The sequence below is a fragment of the Panthera uncia genome, chromosome X, assembly GCF_023721935.1.
Source record: "Panthera uncia isolate 11264 chromosome X, Puncia_PCG_1.0, whole genome shotgun sequence".
Taxonomy (NCBI): Eukaryota; Metazoa; Chordata; class Mammalia; order Carnivora; family Felidae; genus Panthera; species Panthera uncia.
The window spans coordinates 119,754,300-119,775,523 of NC_064817.1; the positions used below are offsets into that span (position 1 = coordinate 119,754,300).

The 21,224-nt window shown below is 36.7% G+C and overlaps 1 protein-coding gene across 1 annotated transcript in view; it reads right to left on the reverse strand.

Moving 5' to 3' along the window:
• Positions 1 to 21,224, reverse strand: part of GABRA3 (gamma-aminobutyric acid type A receptor subunit alpha3) — a 197,558-nt gene that overhangs the window by 39,544 nt on the left and 136,790 nt on the right. The window contains exon 5 of the mRNA XM_049643308.1: positions 6,924 to 7,006. Coding sequence (XP_049499265.1) covers positions 6,924 to 7,006 — 83 coding nt within the window. The remainder of the gene's footprint in view (positions 1 to 6,923; positions 7,007 to 21,224) is intronic.

The following is a 21,224-nucleotide window of genomic DNA, read 5'->3' on the forward strand; positions in this document are numbered from 1 at the left end:
ATATTAAGTCAACTTTATATTCTTAGGATGAATCGCACTTAAACATAGTGTATAATCCATTTATAAGTTGCTTCATTCAGTTTGCTAGTATTTTGTTGAAGATTTTATTATTTATACTCATAATAAATATTTTCCTTTTCTTGTGTTTTTTTTTAAATCAGAGTAATAATGACCTGATTTAAGAAGTAAAAAATGTTACCTCTTCTTCTATATTTTGCAAAACTTTGTGAAGACTTAGTAATAATTTTTCTTTAAATATTTGGTATATTTCAATGGTGAGGCCATTTAGCCCTGTTTTTTGTTTGTTTGTTTTGTGTTTTGTTTTGTGGGGGGGGGAGTTATATTACTAATGTAATGTCTTTGTATGAGTTCAAAAACAATTTATATTTCTTCTTTAGTCAGTTTCAATAATTTGTATATTTCTAGTAATTTCTCCATTTCATCTCAGCTGTCTAATTTGTTGGCATACAGTTGCTCATAGTATTCCTGTATGATCCTGTTTATTTCTGTAAGGTCAGTAATAATTTCCTTTCTTTAAAATTTCAGTAATTTAATTCTTCTTTTTTTGGCTTGGTCAGTCTAGCTAAAGGTTTACCAGTTTTGTTGATCTTCTCAAAGAACCAACTTTTAGATTCTTTGATTCTCTAAAATGTTTTTTCTATTATCTATTTCATTTAATTGCCCTCCTAGATTTATTATTTTCTTCCTTCTACTTGTTTTGGGTTTAGTTTGTTCTTCTTTTTTCTAGTTTCTTAAAGTAGAAAGACAGATTATTACTTTCTTCTGTCTTTTTAATATATGCTTTACAGTTATACATTTCCCTCTGAACACTGCTTTAAGCTGATGCATTCCATACATTTTGGTATATGGTACATAATTTTCATTTATTTCAACTATTTTCTAATTTCCCTTGTGATGTTTTCTTTGACCCATTCTTTATTAAGGAGTACACTATTTAGGAGTGCATATGTCAGCACGTTTGTGAATTTCTCAAATTCTCTGGTTTTTCATTTCTAATTTCATTCAATTGAACACACTTTGTATGGTTTTAATACTTTTAAACTTATTGAGTATTGTTTTATGGTCTAATATGGTCTAACATATGGTCTACCCCAGATAAATGTTCCATGTGCTCTTAAGAGCAATGTGTGTTTTGATGTTGTTTGGTACAGTATAAATGTTAGATCTAGTCAGTTTATAATTTTGTTCAAGTCTTTTACTTCTATGTTGATGTTTTCTCTAGTGATCTGTTGAAAGTGGAGTAGTGAAATCTTTAGCTATTACTATTATCTATTTCTCCTTTCAATTCTTTCAGTTTTGCTTCATGTATTTTGGGGTTCTGTTGTTAAATACATATATCTTTACAAACATTATATCTTCCTGATGGATTGACCCTTCTATTATTTCAAAATCTTCAAGGCTTCTACAGAATGTGGAAGAAATGGATGGCAATAGGAATCCCTGATTTTACTGAGAATAAGTACTTCTCTTGAATAATACTCCTCATATTGGCTGTGAACCTTTGGAGAGAGTTTGGAGAAAGTTTATTTTGAAAAATTTTTACAATGTTCTCATTGGTTTTATGGAAGAGATTTTCAGAAGACCTTACTCTACCGTTCCAGAATTGTTCCTCATTAGAGATATTTTTCCCATTGTATTTTTTTCCATTATTTAAATTCCAGTATAGTTAACAGAGTGTTACATTAGTTTCAGGTGTACAATATAGTGATTCAGTAATTCCATACATCACCCGGTACTCATCACAAATGCGAAATTTCCACATATCAGTACAGGAGTATATGTTGATCTTATCAGTTGATTTTGCTTATTGTATATATATATGTTTGTGGCCCTGTATTCTGGTAATGGTGAGTCTTTCTTACAAATTATATGTTAATAAGTCTATATTATATGCATAGCATAAAATATACAAACTCTGTGAGTGTGATTTCAAGAATAAGTTTGAGAAGCAAAGTAAACCCTTAAACTGGTAATTTTGACTTTTGATTCTGTGTAGTGCTGCTTGCCTTGCTAAGAAATAAAGAAAATCTTGTTATTCAAACAGTATATAATAAGATTTGCTGGTATTTTCCAGGTTTTGAGTATCTTTTATACACTACTGGTCTTTGCTACTACTTCTAAACTTACAATTTCTTATTTATTAAAAAGAAAGTTGGATATTCATTGGACTAAGGAACATAAAGAAGGTTGGAAATATTTTATGAATAACATTTAATGTGTAAGATTTTTAGGAATTCCAACTCCTATTCCTGAATCCCATAGTTTAATATGTTAGAAGTTTGGGTATATTATCAATAGCAATGTTTGATAAAATATTAAGGACTTCTTAATTTTTTTACTGTTTATTCATTTTTTGAGAGACAGATGGAGAAAGAGTGTGAGTTGAGGGGCAGAGAAAAAGACACAGAATTCAAAGCAGGCTCCAGCTCTGAACTGTTAGCACAGAGCCCAAGCGGGGCTTGAACCCACAAAAACTGGGAGATCATGACCTGAGCTGAAGATGGAGGCCCAACCAACTGAGCCACCCAGGCGCCCCATATATTAAGGACTTCTAATACCACAGATTAATTCTGCCTGATATTGTATATGATATAAATGGAATCGTGCACTATAATCCATTTATGTGTCCGGCTTTTGCTCAGAATTAAATCTATAACCTCGTCCATGTTGTTGAGTGTAACATATCTGTCATTGTACAGTATTTTATTGTGTGAATATATCATAGATTTTGTATCTGTTCTGATAGATATTAGAGTAGTTTTCAGTTTGGAGCAACTAAAATAGCTCCTCTATGAACACTCATTGTATGCTTTTTGGTAGATATAAATACTGATTTATGTTTAAAAATATACTCAGGACTAGAAATGCCAGGTTCTATGATATGTATATGTTTAGTACTAGTAGAAACCACCAATTTCCCAAAACTTTTGTACAAATTTACATTCCTCTTAACAGTGCATGAGAGTATAGTTGTGTTCCATATCCTCACCAACATTTGGGATTAAGGAAGAAAAGTTGGAATTCCTAAAAATTTTATACACTATATGTTATTCATAAAACATTTACAACCTTTTTTTCATTTTAGTTATTCTAGTGGGTGTAGAATGGTATCCTCTGGATTTTAATTTGTATTTCCCTGATGACTAATATAGTGGATCATTTTATATGTGTGTGTGATTGGGAAAGTGTTCTACAAGGTGCCTATTCAACACTTTTTTTTTTCTATTGAGGTTTCTGACTACAAAACAGATGAACATAATGGAGGAGAAACAAAAATAATATAAAAACACGAGGGGACAAAACAGAAGAGACTCATAAATGTGGAGAACAAACTGAGGGTTACTGGAGGGGTTGTGGGAGGGGGGATGGGCTAAATGGGTAAGGGGCACTAAGGAATCTACTCCTGAAATCATTGTTGCACTATACGCTAATTTGGATGTAAATTAAAAAAAAAAAAAGAATAAAACAAGTTTAAAAATAAAAAAATAATTATGGATTTGAGTCATTTGTCATTGTATATGCAATACACATATTTTCTCCCACCTTGTGACTGGCCTTTTTACCATTGTCTTTTGATAGACAGAATGTATTAATTTTTAATATATTCTAATTCATCCTCTTTTACCTTTGTGATCAGCGATATTTTGTGTCCCATTTAAGTAATCTCTACTTCTTCAAAGATCATGAAAATATTCTCTTATATTTCCTTCTAAAAAAATTATTGTTTTACCTTTCACCTTTTCACATTATATCTACAATCCATCTGAAATTTATTTTTGTGCATGATGAGAGATAAAAGTCAAGATTTCTTTCTCTCTCTTTCCTTCCTTCCCTCCCTATCAGCCTCCCTTTCCTTCTCCCTTTCTGCTTTTGGACTTCTGTCATGTCCCATTAGTCTATTTGTCTATCATTCCAATAATAATACCTACAGCTTTAAAATATACAGGTAGTTTTAAAATTTTAAAATAAGTCTTGATATCTGGTATTAGATTTGATTTGATTGTAAGTTCTCTAGCTTTATTCTTCTTCTTCAAGATTGCCTAGATATTTTTTACACTTTTTCATTTCTATATAAATTTTAGAATCAGTGTTTTCTTTGTATTTGTCCTCCTTAGTGCTTACCAACTTCTTGAATGTTTAGATTGATAACTTTAAAAATGTTTGGCCTGAACATAATTATTGCTTTTGCTCCTTTCTCTCCATTTTTCTTCCACAAAATTACACATTACAATGTATTTTACTGTGTCCCATATTTCTTACTCTTTTCTGTATTTTTGTGTCCCTGTGCTTCAGTTTTGCTATTTTCTGTTTATCCATTTTTAAATTCTCCAATCCTGTCTTCTGCTTGTTAAATCTATCCATTGAATTCTGAATTTTGCATATGTACTTTTCCATAAGTAATTTCTAATTTGTTCTTCTTTATAGATTCCAATTTTCTGCTGAAATTCTGTTTTATCTATCTCTTATATTCATCTTTTCTCCTTTTCCTCGAACATATTAACCATAGTTTTTGTTTTTTAGCATAGTTTTTAAAAGTCCTTGTCTACAAACTCTGATATCTAGGTCACCTGTTGACCTATTCTATATTCCCCCTCCCCCTTTATTTTTTGTTTTGTTTTAAAATCTTGGTTTTAGGTCATATAGTCCTGTCTATTGGTGTGCCTAATGATTTTTTTATTGAATTCCAGACACTATATAATAAAATTGTTTAGTTTTCAGATGATGTTGACTTATACCAGAGAGGCTTCATTTTTTCCTTTGCTAAGCAGATAGTTTAGGATAAATATTACCTTAATCCTATAAGAGACTGAGTTGGGTTATAGTTTTGGTTAAACTTGATGTATGTCCCTGCTGTTCCCTTGTAACTAGGACATAGCTTCTCTGGGGTTGTAAACTGATAGCCTAGCATGCTTTCTTTTTTATAGCATTGGGAGACTATAGGAAAGCCAGCTTTACATTTCAGAGGTTTTCATATTTTTATTTGGCCTTATGATTTATGCATATTCAAAATTCAGCAATTGTATTGACAGGGACATTGGCCAAGAATTTGAGATCTTCTAGATCTCTATTTTTATCACTTTAGCTCTGTGTGCCAATTAAACAATTGCTTTTTTTTCCCTATCATCTAGCATCAGCCCTATGCCTAGGGCCAAACTTGAATTCTAAGCTTCAATCAATGGCTAGAATAGACAGGTACCATAAAGAATGAATAAGCTGCAGGTCACAAATTCATTTATGAGAGGTTCTACCTTTTCTCCAGAATTTTTGTCTTTCAATCCTCATTGCTTCTACAGTTCTAGGTTTCTAGTTATTCATGAGCCATTATTATTTATCATCTGAATTATTGCAATAAACTTTTAACTGGATTTCCTTCTTCTATCCTTCCCAACTTATATTTTAACAGAGTATACACAATTATTAAAACATGTCAGATAATATAATCATTTTGTTCAAAATATCCCAATCACTCTTCATTTTCTCTCAGTAAAATTCAATGCCCTTTAATGTCCTAAAAGACTCTAGATGATCTGTCTTCTTCTTTGACCTCATACTTTCCTAGTGCTTTCCCCTTTACTGTGTCTATATACTATACTGAACACTTCAATCTTCCTTGAGGAAGTCAGATACTTTTCTGACTCAGCGTCTTATCTCTGGTTGTTCTCTCTACCTAGAGCACAGTTTCCTCTAATATCTGCACTGTTAATGCTTTTACCTTCTTAAAATCTGTGCTCACTTTTTCAAAGAGGCCTATGCTGAATCCCTACTTTAAATTTCAGTGGCAACACCTATCTTCCACTTAGACATGACTGGTTCCCCTTATTCTGAAAAAATTTTAGGTCTTCCCATGGTTATTTTCAATTTACAACATAATTTATACTTTACTTTTTAATCCATTGTTTATTTTATCTTCCACCATCACTCTCTCTTCTATAATATAAGCTCCAAAAAGACAGGGTCTTTGCTTTATTCATGGATGTTTTCCAAACTCTTACAATAGAGCCTGGCACAAAAGAGACAATCTATAAGTATTTGACAATGATTGAAAAAATATGTCACATGTAATTACTTGGGTCTTCTCAAATGCTCTTTCTACTTTAAAATACAGAGTTAAATTTAATTTAGATACAATAAACACAGACCTTGATATATTGCTCAGATGACTCCCTATATGAAACTTACTCTGAAATTCTTAGAATTACACTCACTCAAATTCTATTCAATTTTAATTTTTCTAATTTATTTAAAAATGGGCTATGTATCTACTCATTTCTCTGTCATATTTGCAGTTACTGGTAAAGGCAATACTCTGTAAAAATGAGAAAATCTCCAGATTTTCTTTCTCTCTACCATTTACTGTAGAGAATTAGATAGAACTATATAAGATGCAGGTAGGAAAGGCATTTCAAAAATATAAACACATTTCCTTTTGGATATCATGTCCTTAGGAAGTGGCTACTCTAATTTTGTTTGTTTGTTTATTATTCATTCTCAAGTATGTATTTAAATTCCAGTTAGTTTATATTCAGTGTAACATTAGTTTCAGGTGTACAATATAATGATTTATCACTTACATACATCACTCAGTGCCCATCACAATATATTAGCTCTGTCTTGCTCTATCTTCTGGACAATTTAGGAAACAGATGTTAATGTTTCAATCTAATGATAGAAATGAATCTGAAATAGTGAGATAATATTTGCTATCTAGAAAGAAAACTCTATTAAAAGCTAAGTCTCCTCCTCCTGATTAGTTAGTACTATTGAACACCACTCCCTTTCCTCATTCCCATACCGGCCTGGGTTAAAGGTTTCAGCTTTAGAAACTACTAGGGGACAGAATAGGAAATACTCAGTTTCCTTTCAGAAGAACAGGTAAACAGAAACTGAAAAACAATACGTACAGCTTCCAAACTTCAGTGGGCAGGCATGTACATCCATAGGAAAATCTTCCAAATGCATGGGGCACTCAGCATGAATTGTTAATCTAACACAAAGGAGAAAAGAAAATTAGATTAAGCAAAAATGAACAGTATTAAACACAGAGCTGAGTTCCCACTCACCAGCAATGGGGTGCCCCTAAGAATAATGGGATTTCATTTATTTAGGTTCACTGAGATCGAAGTCTTTATGAACACAAGGGATGGATTAATTGAACCAAACAGCAACTCAAAGCAGCATTCAGTATTCAGATTTTTAAATCAGATTTGAATCCCACCTTACCACCTTTAGAAAAACACATATAACTTATCTGCCTTAGCTGAGTTCCCTCAGCCAACCCTCCCTCTCAAAGAAGGCTTAAAACACCAGATTCTGACTTATGCACTCTTTGATAGCAGTTTAATTATTTATTAAATAATTCTTATCAGCAGGCTATAGAGTGAGTTAACCAATGTAAAGACTACACTGGGAAGGAGAGATGAATATCTTTATCTTGATAATGAACAGGTACAAAAGATGTCTCTGCTGCTCACAGCAACTGCTATAGCTTTGTTGATGGAGATGCCTCTTGGAGAACATATACTGCATGTGCTTGTGCACACACACATGTGCACACACAAGCATGCACACACACACACATAACTGGTCAGGAAAACAAAATATGAAGGTAATGGAGGACACCAAAAACCTCAGAGGTTAAGTCTAAAGACCTCATGCTTTTTTTTTTTTTTACATTTTTTAATGTTTATTTTTGAGAGACAGAGCATAGGTGGGGAGGGGCAGACAGAGAGAGGGAGACACAGAATCTGAAGCAGGCTCCAGGCTCTGAGCTGTTGGCACAGAGCGCAACATGGGGCTCGACTTACAAGCCGTGAGATCATGACCTGAGCCGAGATCATGACCTGAGCTGAGATCATGACCTGAGCCAAACTCAGATGCTTAACCGACTGAGCCAACCAGCTGCCCCATAAAGACCTCATGTTTCTTAATAGGAACATGTGAAAGACACTGCATGGATTCCTCAATGAAAATCTGAATGGGGTATGATTTGCAATGCCCACATATTCATTCTCCTGCATTATTCTGCATAAATAATCTAAGATTTCTCCTCTGATTTCTTGCCAATAAACTAGGCAATCTAGAAGTGGACAAATTCTTAGAAACTCACACACTATCAAAGCTGAATCAGGAGAAATAGAAAATTTGAACAGGCCCATAGCCAGCAAAGAAATTAAATCAGTAATAAAAAATCTCCCAACAATTAAGAATCCTGGACCAGATGGCTTCCCAGGGGAATTCTACCAGACATCTAAAGAGTTAATGCCTTTTCTTCTCAAATTGTTCTAAAAACCAGAAATAGAAGGAAAACTTCCAAACTCATTCTACGAAACCAGCATTACCTTGATTCCAAAACCAGACAAAGACCCCATGTAAAAGGAAAACTAAAGGCCAATATCCCTAATGAACATGGATATAAAAATTCTCAATAAAATACTAGAAAATCAGATTCAGGGTTGGAGGGAAGATGGCGGTGTAGAAGGACGCTGGGCTCACCGCGCGTCCTGCTGATCACTTAGATTCCACCTACACCTGCCTAAAGAACCCAGAAAACCGCCAGAGGATTAGCAGAACAGAGTCTCCGGAGCCAAGCACAGACGTGAGGCCCACGGAAGACGGAAGACGGTAGGAAGGGCGGCGAGGCGGTGCGCGCTCCACGGACTGGCGGGAGGGAGCCGGGGCGGAGGGGCGGCTCGCCGGCCAAGCAGAGCCCCCGAGTCTGGCTGGCAAAAGCGGAGGGGCCTGACGGACTGTGTTCCCACAGCAAGCGCGACTTAGCGTTTGGGAGGTCATAAGTTAACAGCTCTGCTCAGAAAGCGGGAAGGCTGGAGGACAAAGGAAGGGAGAGCTGCTGAGCCCCCTGATGGCAGAGCTCAGCTTGGCGGGGAACAAAGGCACTCGCCAGCGCCATCTCCCCTGCCCATCCCCCAGCCAAAATCCCAAAGAGAACCAGTTCCTGCCAGGGAACTTGCTCGCTCCACGCAAACACCCAACTCTGTGCTTCTTTGGAGCCAAACCTCCGGCAGCGGATCTGACTCCCTCCCGCTGCCACAGGGCCCCTCCTGAAGTGGATCACCTAAGGAGAAGCGAGGTAAGCCTGCCCCTCCTGCCCCCGTGCACCTTGCCTACCCACCCCAGCTAATACACCAGGTCCCCAGCACCACAAGCCTGGCAGTGTGCAAGTAGCCCAGATGGACCATGTCAACCCACAGGGAATCCCGCCCCTAGGAGAGGGGAAGAGAAGGCACACACCAGTCTGATTGTGGCCCCAGCGGTGGGCTGGGGGCAGACATCAGGTCGCACTGTGGCCCCGCCCACCAACTCCAGTTATACACCACAGCACAGGGGAAGGGCCCTGCAGGTCCTCACCACTCCAGGGACTATCCAAAATGACCAAACGGAAGAATTCCCCTCAGAAGAATCTCCAGGAAATAACAACAGCTAATGAACTGATCAAAAAGGATTTAAATAACATAACAGAAAGTGAATTTAGAATAATACTCATAAAATTAATCACTGGCCTTGAAAACAGTATAGAGGACAGCAGAGAATCTCTTGCTACAGAGATCAAGGGACTAAGGAACAGTCACGAGGAGTTGAAAAGCGCTTTAAATGAAATGCAAAACAAAATGGAAACGACGACAGCTCGGATTGAAGAGGCAGAGGAGAGAATAGGTGAACTAGAAGATAAAGTTATGGAAAAAGAGGAAGCTGAGAGAAAGAGAGATAAAAAAATCCAGAAGTATGAGGGGAAAATTAGAGAACAAAGTGATACACTAAAAAGAAATAATATACGCATAATTGGTATCCCAGAGGAGGAAGAGAGAGGGAAAGGTGCTGAAGGGGTACTTGAAGAAATTATAGCTGAGAACTTCCCTGAACTGGGGAAGGAAAAAGGCATTGAAATCCAAGAGGCACAGAGAACTCCCTTTAGACGTAACTTGAATCGATCTTCTGCACGACATATCATAGTGAAACTGGCAAAATACAAGGATAAAGAGAAAATTCTGAAAGCAGCAAGGGATAAATGTGCCCTCACATATAAAGGGAGACCTATAAGACTCGGGACTGATCTCTCCTTTGAAACTTGGCAGGCCAGAAAGTCTTGGCACGATATCTACAGTGTGCTAAACAGAAAAAATATGCAGCCGAGAATCCTTTATCCAGCAAGTCTGTCATTTAGAATAGAAGGAGAGATAAAGGTCTTCCCAAACAAACAAAAACTGAAGGAATTTGTCACCACTAAACCAGCCCTACAAGAGATCCTAAGGGGGATCCTGTGAGACAAAGTACCAGAGACATCACTACAAGCATAAAACATATAGACATCACAATGACTCTAAACCCGTATCTTTCTATAATAACACTGAATGTAAATGGATTAAATGCGCCAACCAAAAGACATAGGGTATCAGAATGGATAAAAAAACAAGACCCATCTATTTGCTGTCTACAAGAGACTCATTTTAGACCTGAGGACACCTTTAGATTGAGAGTGAGGGGATGGAGAACTATTTATCATGCTACTGGAAGCCAAAAGAAAGCTGGAGTAGCCATACTTATATCAGACAAACTAGACTTTAAATTAAAGTCTGTAACAAGAGATGAAGAAGGGCATTATATAATAATTACAGGGTCTATCCATCAGGAAGAGCTAACAATTAAAAATGTCTATGCGCCGAATACAGGAGCCCCCAGATATATAAAACAATTACTCATAAACATAAGCAACCTTATTGATAAGAATGTGGCCATTGCAGGAGACTTTAACACACCACTTACAGAAATGGATAGATCATCTAGACACACAGTCAATAAAGAAACAAGGGCCCTGAATGATACATTGGATCAGATGGACTTGACAGATATTTTTAGAACTCTGCATCCCAAAGCAACAGAATATACTTTCTTCTCGAGTGCACATGGAACATTCTCCAAGATAGATCACATACTGGGTCACAAAACAGCCCTTCATAAGTTTACAAGAATTGAAATTATACCATGCATACTTTCAGACCACAATGCTATGAAGCTTGAAATCAACCACAGGAAAAAGTCTGGAAAACCTACAAAAGCATGGAGGTTAAAGAACATCCTACTAAAGAATGAGTGGGTCAAGCACGCAATTAGAGAAGAAATTAAAAAATATATGGAAACAAACGAAAATGAAAATACAACAATCCAAACGCTTTGGGACGCAGCGAAGGCAGTCCTGAGAGGAAAATACATTGCAATCCAGGCCTGTCTCAAGAAACAAGAAAAATCCCAAATACAAAATCTAACAGCACACCTAAAGGAAATAGAAGCAGAACAGCAAAGGCAGCCTAAACCCAGCAGAAGAAGAGAAATAATAAAGATCAGAGCAGAAATAAACAATATAGAATCTAAAAAAACTGTACAGCAGATCAACGAAACCAAGAGTTGGTTTTTTGAAAAAATAAACAAAATTGACAAACCTCTAGCCAGGCTTCTCAAAAAGAAAAGGGAGAGGACCCAAATAGATAAAATCATGAATGAAAATGGGATTATTACAACCAATCCCTCAGAGATACAAACAATTATCAGGGAATACTATGAAAAATTATATGCCAACAAATTGGACAACCTGGAAGAAATGGACAAATTCCTAAACACCCACACTCTTCCAAAACTCAATCAGGAGGAAATAGAAAGCTTGAACAGACCCATAACCAGCGAAGAAATTGAATTGGTTATCAAAAATCTCCCAACAAATAAGAGTCCAGGACCAGATGGCTTCCCAGGGGAGTTCTACCAGACGTTTAAAGCAGAGATCATACCTATCCTTCTCAAGCTATTCCAAGAAATAGAAAGGGAAGGAAAACTTCCAGACTCATTCTATGAAGCCAGTATTACTTTGATTCCTAAACCAGACAGAGACCCAGTAAAAAAAGAGAACTACAGGCCAATATCCCTGATGAATATGGATGCAAAAATTCTCAATAAGATACTAGCAAATAGAATTCAACAGCATATAAAAAGAATTATTCACCATGATCAAGTGGGATTCATTCCTGGGATGCAGGGCTGGTTCAACATTCGCAAATCAATCAACGTGATACATCACATTAACAAAAAAAAAGAGAAGAACCCTATGATCCTGTCAATCGATGCAGAAAAGGCCTTTGACAAAATCCAGCACCTTTTCTTAATAAAAACCCTTGAGAAAGTCGGGATAGAAGGAACATACTTAAAGATCATAAAAGCCATTTATGAAAAGCCCACAGCTAACATCATCCTCAACGGGGAAAAACTGAGAGCTCTTTCCCTGAGATCAGGAACACGACAGGGATGCCCACTCTCACCGCTGTTGTTTAACATAGTGCTGGAAGTTCTAGCATCAGCAATTAGACAACAAAAGGAAATCAAAGGCATCAAAATTGGCAAAGATGAAGTCAAGCTTTCGCTTTTTGCAGATGACATGATATTATACATGGAAAATCCGATAGACTCCACCAAAAGTCTGCTAGAACTGATACATGAATTCAGCAAAGTTGCAGGATACAAAATCAATGTACAGAAATCAGTTGCATTCTTATACACTAACAATGAAGCAACAGAAAGACAAATAAAGAAACTGATCCCATTCACAATTGCACCAAGAAGCATAAAATACCTAGGAATAAATCTAACCAAAGATGTAAAAGATCTGTATGCTGAAAACTATAGAAAGCTTATGAAGGTAATTGAAGAAGATATAAAGAAATGGAAAGACATTCCCTGCTCATGGATTGGAAGAATAAATATTGTCAAAATGTCAATACTACCCAAAGCTATCTACACATTCAATGCAATCCCAATCAAAATGGCACCACCATTCTTCTCGAAACTAGAACAAGCCATCCTAAAATTCATATGGAACCACAAAAGGCCCCGAATAGCCAAAGTAATTTTGAAGAAGAAGACCAAAGCAGGAGGCATCACAATCCCAGACTTTTGCCTCTACTACAAAGCTGTCATTATCAAGACAGCATGGTATTGGCACAAAAACAGACACATAGACCAATGGAATAGAATAGAAACCCCAGAACTAGACCCACAAACGTATGGCCAACTAATCTTTGACAAAGCAGGAAAGAACATCCAATGGAAAAAAGACAGTCTCTGTAACAAATGGTGCTGGGAGAACTGGACAGCAACATGCAGAAGGTTGAAACTAGACCACTTTCTCACACCATTCACAAAAATAAACTCAAAATGGATAAAGGACCTGAATGTGAGACAGGAAACCATCAAAACCTTAGAGGAGAAAGCAGGAAAAGTCCTCTCTGACCTCAGCTGTAGCAATCTCTTACTCGGCACATCCCCAAAGGCAAGGGAATTAAAAGCAAAAGTGAATTACTGGGACCTTATGAAGATAAAAAGCTTCTGCACAGCAAAGGAAACAACCAACAAAACTAAAAGGCAACCAACGGAATGGGAAAAGATATTTGCAAATGACATATCGGACAAAGGGCTAGTATCCAAAATCTATAAAGAGCTCACCAAGCTCCACACCCAAAAAACAAATAACCCAGTGAAGAAATGGGCAGAAAACATGAATAGACACTTCTCTAAAGAAGACATCCGGATGGCCAACAGGCACATGAAAAGATGTTCAACATCGCTCCTTATCAGGGAAATACAAATCCAAACCACACTCAGATATTACCTCACGCCAGTCAGAGTGGCCAAAATGAACAAATCAGGAGACTATAGATGCTGGAGAGGATGTGGAGAAACGGGAACCCTCTTGCACTGTTGGTGGGAATGCAAATTGGTGCAGCCTCTCTGGAAAGCAGTGTGGACGTTCCTCAGAAAATTAAAAATAGACCTACCCTATGACCCAGCAAGAGCACTGCTAGGAATTTATCCAAGGGATACAGGAGTACTGATGCATAGGGGCACTTGTACCCCAATGTTTATAGCAGCACTCTCAACAATAGCCAAATTATGGAAAGAGCCTAAATGTCCATCAACTGATGAATGGATAAAGAAATTGTGGTTTATATACACAATGGAATACTACGTGGCAAGGAGAAAAAATGAAATATGGCCTTTTGTAGCAACGTGGATGGAACTGGAGAGTGTGATGCTAAGTGAAATAAGCCATACAGAGAAAGAGAGATACCATATGGTTTCACTCTTATGTGGATCCTGAGAAACGTAACAGAAACCCATGGGGGAGGGGAAGGAAAAAAAAAAAAAGAGGTTAGAGTGGGAGAGAGCCAAAGCATAAGAGACTGTTAAAAACTGAGAACAAACTGAGGGTTGATGGGGGGTGGGAGGGAGGGCAGGGTGGGTGATGGGTATTGAGGAGGGCACCTTTTGGGATGAGCACTGGGTGTTGTATGGAAACCAATTTGACAGTAATTTCATATATTAAAAAATAAAAAATAAAAAAAATAAAAATAAAAAAGAAAATCAGATTCAACAGTACATTAAAAGAATTATTCACCATAATCAAGTGGGATTTATTTGTGGGCTGCAGGGCTGGTTCAGTATTCACAAACCAATCAATGTGGCACACCGCATTAATAAAAGAAAGGATAAAAACCATATGATCCTCTCAATAGATGCATAAAAAGCATTTGACAAAATATAGCATTCTTTCTTGATAAAAACTCTCAAGAAATTAGGGATGGAATGAACATTCCTCAACATCATAAAGGCCATATATGAAAGACCCACAGCTACTATTCTCAATGGGGAAAAACTGAGAGATTTCCCCCTAAAGTCAGGAACATGACAAAGGATGTTTGTCACTCACACACTCACTACTGTTGTTCAACATAGTACTGGAAGTCCTAGCCTCAGCAATCAGAAAACAAAAAGAAATAAAAGGCATATGAATTGGCAAAGAAATCAAACTTTCACTCTTTGCAGATTATATGATACTCTTCATGGAAAACCCGAAAGGCTCTTTTTTTTAAGTTTATGTATTTATTTTGAGAGAAAGAGCATGTGTCAGCAAGGGAGGGGTGTAGAGAGAGGTAGAGAGAATCCCAAGCAGGCTTTCCACTACCAGCACGGAGCCTGATGTGGGCTTAAACTCACAAACCATAAGATCATGACCCAAACCGAAGTTGGATGCTCAACCAACTTGAGCCACCCAAGGACCCCTGAAAGACTCTTTACAGAATTTTGAGCCTTAACTTTCCTTGGCCTAGGTAGTAGCCTTCCAGGTAGAAATGAGACTTGCAAAGCATAAAGTCAGAATTCTTTGGAGCCTAGCTTTGATGAGTTATTTCTAGCTAATCTGTGTGTTTCCTGGTTATACTGGATTCAATCTATGCCATCCTTTTAGAGTTCTAGGTGACCAACTGGCCAGCATTTCCAATCCTAATTGTTAAACCTGATGAATATGTAACACTTCACAAATGTTCAGAGGAGCAGTACTAGATATTGCTTAAAGCAGGATAACTAAAACATGTTCATGTGTATGTTAGCAAGAATTCTAGACTAAAAGGTAAAAACCAAGTGTATACTCTTCAACAAGTACTTATCCATCTCTTATTTTTAGTTCTCCAAACAAAACAGTAAGAGGTTGAATCTAGATGGCAAGTATCCTTGAAGATCTAACTAATCCCTTTAATATTTACAAAATTTTTCATGTGTCTTGGACAAAGGCTTAATTTTCAAGTCAGGCTGCAATATTCCATCAATCCACTCTTTATTCTCAAGGCATAAAGGAGGTTTCATAATTCAAAGGATCTGACACACAGAAAAAAATTATTTCACTGAGAAACCTGTTTCTTGTGTTGGATACTTAAAATATTCCATGACGGTTTAAAAAAGAAAATTGTGTTCCTTCTTTCCACTTATATTAGTATTTCCAAGACACTGTCTTTTATGAGTAATTTCAAGGGGAAATTACTTTGTCTACCCAGCAGTCCTGAGGACATGGCAAATAAGACCACAACAAATAGATTATAAAAGCAAGATGCAAAGGGCATCTGATTTCTGATTAGGAGTGGAACTGATTTATAACATTTCTATCTTGCTTTCCATACACTTCTTGCACATCCTACCTAGGCACATAGCAGAGAGGGAGGAGAAAGGAGATGTTGGTGAGGGCAGAGTACTTCACAACCCAGATTATGTTGTGCTCCTTTCATTGGTTCTTAAACACATCCTAATGCTCTCTGACATCCCATGTCATACTGTGTTCCCTTCTTCCTTCTCTTTACTTTGCTACAACCTTCAAGACCTTTTCAAGATTTTCTGCAGCAGAAAGCACCCTGGCAATATCCAAGCTAATATACTAATCACTACAGTCTATGCCATAAAAATATCCATCCCCTCCAAAAGTTTCCTTCCATATTATTATTATTATTATTATTATTATTATTATTTTGTGTGACTAGAACCCTTAACATAAGACCTGTCCACCTGGCAAATTTTTAAGTAAACAATACATTATTGTTTATTGAGAAAAGGACCTGAATAGACATTACTCCCAAGACATACAAATGGACACAGTTATGTCAAAAGGTGCTCCACATCACTAATCGTCAGAGAAATGTAAATGAAAACCACAATGAAATACCCCCTCACACCTGTTGGATAGGCTATTATCGAAAAAGACCAGAGACAACAAGTGTTGATGAGGATGTAGAGAAAAGGCAACCCTTGTGCACTGCTAGTGGAATGTAAATTGGTGCAGTCACTATGGAAAGCAGTATGATGAAGGTTCTTCAAAAAATTAAAAATACAATTACCATAAGATCAAGAAATCTCTCTTTTGGAAATATATATCCAAAGTTACTGAAATCAGGATTGCAAACAGATATCTTCACTCCCATGTTCATTACAGCATTATCCACAATAGCCTAGACATGGAAGAAATCTAAGTGTCCATCAACAAGTGATAAGAAAATGTATATACATACAATGGAATATTATTCAGCCTTAACAAAAGAATGAAATCCTGCCATTTTGAACCACACTGATGAACCTAGAGGACATTATGCTAAGTGAAATAAACCAGACAGAGAAAGACAAATACTATATGATCTCACTCATACGTGGAATCTAAAATAGTTAAACTCATAGAAGCAGAGTAGAATGGTGGTGGGGAGGGAATGAGGAAATATTAGTGAAAGGGTACTCAGGTTCAGTTTTTCAAGTTGAAGAAGTCCTAAAGATCTACTGTATAGCAAATAGTCTTTAGTCTTTCTTTTCAAGAAAGGTTAGAGACCCCTCAAAATGTGGCATTCAGATCATAGGGATTCAGTTCCACTCCAAGGTTTAGCTTGCTTTGATTCCTATGCAAAAACAAGACAGAAATTCCTGTAAGAGGAAGTCCAGGAAATGCCTTTCTTTGGGAGTGAAAGATACAGATAGAAAGGAAGCTCTTTTAGCCCTACACGTGTGCATTCATATGTGCACACGCACACACACACACACAAAACCCTACATTACTGCCCTCATTTCACTGCTTTGCAGCATTCTGGCTCCCTTGTCCCTACCTTTTGCTGCCCAACAGTTGGTTTTTATTCCACCACAGTAAAAAGTTAAAGTTTTGTTACTTCCATGGCCTCCTAGCTAGTCTCTTTCCTATAACCTTTTGCCCTTACAGTATATTCTCTGCACGATAGCCTTCTAATGTTTCCTCATCTTATATAGACTAAAATCCAAAGTCCTTGCCATGGTTTATAGGGTCTTGTATGACCTTGTCGTCTTCTTTTTTTTAAGTTTATTTAAGTATTTTGAGAGAGAGAGAGAGAGAGAGAGAGAGCGAACGCACACAGGAGGGACAGAGAGAGAGAGAGAGAGAGAGAGAGAGAATCCCAAGCAGGCTCTGCATTGTCAGTGCAAGGAGACTGATGTGGGGCTCGAACTCATGAACCCATGATATCATGACCTGAGCCAAAATTAAGAGTCAGATGCTTAACCAACTGAGCCACCCAGGTACCCCATATGACTTTGTCTTCTGTTTCTCTTCAGCTTATGTCCTACAATTTCCTCCCTTCTTCACTTTGTTCTAGTCACAATGGCTTCCTTGCTTCTCTCTCAACATGCCAGGCTCCCATACATCATGGTCTTTGCACTTGCTATACCCTCATACCTCTTTCAAGTCTTTGTTTAATTATCTTCTAAATGAGGCCCACCCTGACCTCCATTCAGTTTACTATTACACTGTGGTTAGTAAACCTTACCATGCTCTTTCTTTACCCATAACACCTAACATATAACATGCCATATAATTTATTTTTTCTATTTATCATCATTTTTTCTCCTTACTGTAAGGTTATGGATTTTTGTCTTGTTTTCTCTTTCATGTGCTCCAGGAACCTAGCACATTACCTAGCACATTGTAGATATTCAATATATATCCATTGGTGAATTAATTAATGAATAAGTTTTCTCTCCTAAAAGCATATATTTCTATGGTGATCTTGTAGAGACGAGGTGTACACTGGTCAGACAGGGTTTAGGCATTTTTAGCATTCCTGGCAAAATAGCATTTTTTTTTAATTTAAGAGAGAGAGAGACAGCTCACAAGAAAAGGAAAGGGGCAGAGGGAGAGAGAAAATCTTAATCAGGCTCCATGCTGAACATGGAGCCCGATGTGGGGCTTTATCCCACAACCCTGGGACAAGACCTGAGCTGAAATCAAGAGTTGGATGCTCAACTGACTGATCCTCCCAGGCACCCCTGAATAGCATCTTAGTTTTATTCCTTAATAGCATAATATCTCAACTTATTATCTTAACTGGGCATATAGCCTCTTTCCTAGAATTTCAGAGCAGAAAGAGCCTTACTGAAAACATCCAGTGTTATCCCTTCAGATGTTTCACTTATGATGAAACAGAAGGGAAGGAAATTGCCCAAATCACCCAACAAGTCTTTCCTAGAGCTGACTAAAAGTTTCTGGATTCTTTGATGTAGTCATCAAATATTTTTTGATCACCTACTATGTGCCAGGTATTATTCTAAGCAATGTAAGTACATTAGTAAACATATCAAGAGTGCTGCCCTCTTAGAGCTTACATTTGAGTAGAGAGAAAACAAAAAAATATAAAGTATGTATAGATAGATAGATAGATAAATACATACATACATACATACATAACTAGTATATTAAAACATAATATGCCTCAGGAAGAAATATAGTATGTGAATACATAGTATTGGGGAAGGATTGTAATTTTCAATAGGGTGTTCAGGGAATACCTCACTGGGTATTTGAGCAATGATCTGAAGGAAATGAGAATGAGCCTTGTAGACAATAGAGGAAGAACATTCGAAATAGAGGGGGTAACAAATGCAAAGGCCTTGAGGTTGAAGTTTACCCAGTGTATTTAAGGAATAGCAACTAGACCATTGTGGCTATAGTGGATAGATGAAGAGGGAAGATTAATAAAAGATAAATTTAAAGAGGAAACTATGGGAAATGGACTATATAGTATAAGGCCCTCCTAAGATATTTTGGTTTTCACCTTAAATGAAATGTGGAAGTATTGCATGATTTTGAGTAGAATGGTGATTTGATCTAACATTTTAGGATTATTCTAGCAGCTCTGTAAAGAATAACTTGAAGGGAAACAGAAGAAAGATGAAATTCAGCACCCATTCATGATCCAAAACTCTCAAAAAGCTAGAAACAAAAGGGAATTTTCTCAATTGATAAAGAACATTTGTGAAAAATCTACATCTAGAACCATACTTTATGATGAAAGTCTATTTCTTCCTAAGATCATTTACAAGACAATGATGTCCACTCTTATTAAACATTTTCCCAAAGATTTTAACCAGTCTAAGAAGGAAAGCAATGGGAAGTGACTGCTAATTGCTTTGGAGGTTCTTTTTAAGAGCAACTAAAGTATTCTGAAATTATATATTAGTGATGGCTGCACAGCTCTGTAAATATACTGGAGAATATTTAGTTGTATACTTTAAAAGGGTAAATTATATGATATGTGAATCATATTTCAGTAAAGCTGTTTAAAAATTTAGGCAAGCAAAAAAAGTTAAAAACATAAAAAATGGAAAGCAAGAAGCAAGACTGTCTTTAATTGCAAATAGCAGGTTTTAGATATTCTATGTTTATAGATGTCCTAACATCATTAAGATTCTCTCCAAATTGATCAATAGATTCAACATATTCCTTATCAAAATCTCAAAAGCTTTTCTTTTTGTAAAAGTAGCAAACTGATCCTAAAAGTTACACAGGAATACAAAGGATCTATAATAGGCAAAATGTATTTAAAAAGAAAATAACTGTGAATACTTTCACTTCCCAATTGCAAACCATACCAATAAGCTACAGTAATCAATGCAGCATGGGTTTGGTCTAAAGACAGACAATATAGATCAAAGGAAAAGAATAGAAAGTGCAGAAATGAACTTGCACATTTGTGGTCAACTGACGTTGACCAAGGTCCAAGGCAATTCAATGCACAAAAAATAGCTTTTTTAATAAAAGGTGCCAGGAGAATTTGATATCTACATGCAGAAAAAAATGAACATAGATTCTTATATCATAAGCAAAAATCAACTCCAATGGAACATAGAACAAAATTGAAGAGCTAAAGCTTCTAAAAAACTATAGTAGAAAATCTTTGTAAACTTGAGTCAAAGATTTCTTAGAACACTAAAATTAGAACTACCCTATGATCTAGCAATTGCACTATTGTTAGAATTACCCTATGGTCCAGCAATTGCACTATTAGGTATTTACCCAAAGGATACAAAAATACAGATTTGAAGGGGTACATGCACCCCAATGTTTATAGCAGCATTATCAACAATAAGCAAACCATGGAGAGAGCCCAAATGTCCATCAACTAACAAATGGATGAAGATGTGGTGTATGTATATATGTGTATATACATATATAGGTGTGTGTATATATATATACACACACACACACACACACACACACATATGTGTATGTGTATGTGTATGTATATATGTGTATATACATATGTGTGTGTGTGTGTACACACACACACACACACACACTGGAATATTACTCAGCCACCAAAAAGAATGAAAATTTGCCATTTGTAATGACGTGGATAGAACTAGAGCTTATTATGGTAAGCGAAATAAGTTGGTCAGAGAAAGACAAATACCGTATGATTTCACTCATATGTGGAATTTAAGAAACAAAACAGATAAACATATAGGAAGTAGGGGGAAGAGAAGAGAGGGAAACAAACCACAAGAGACTCTTAATGATAGAGGACACATTGACGGTT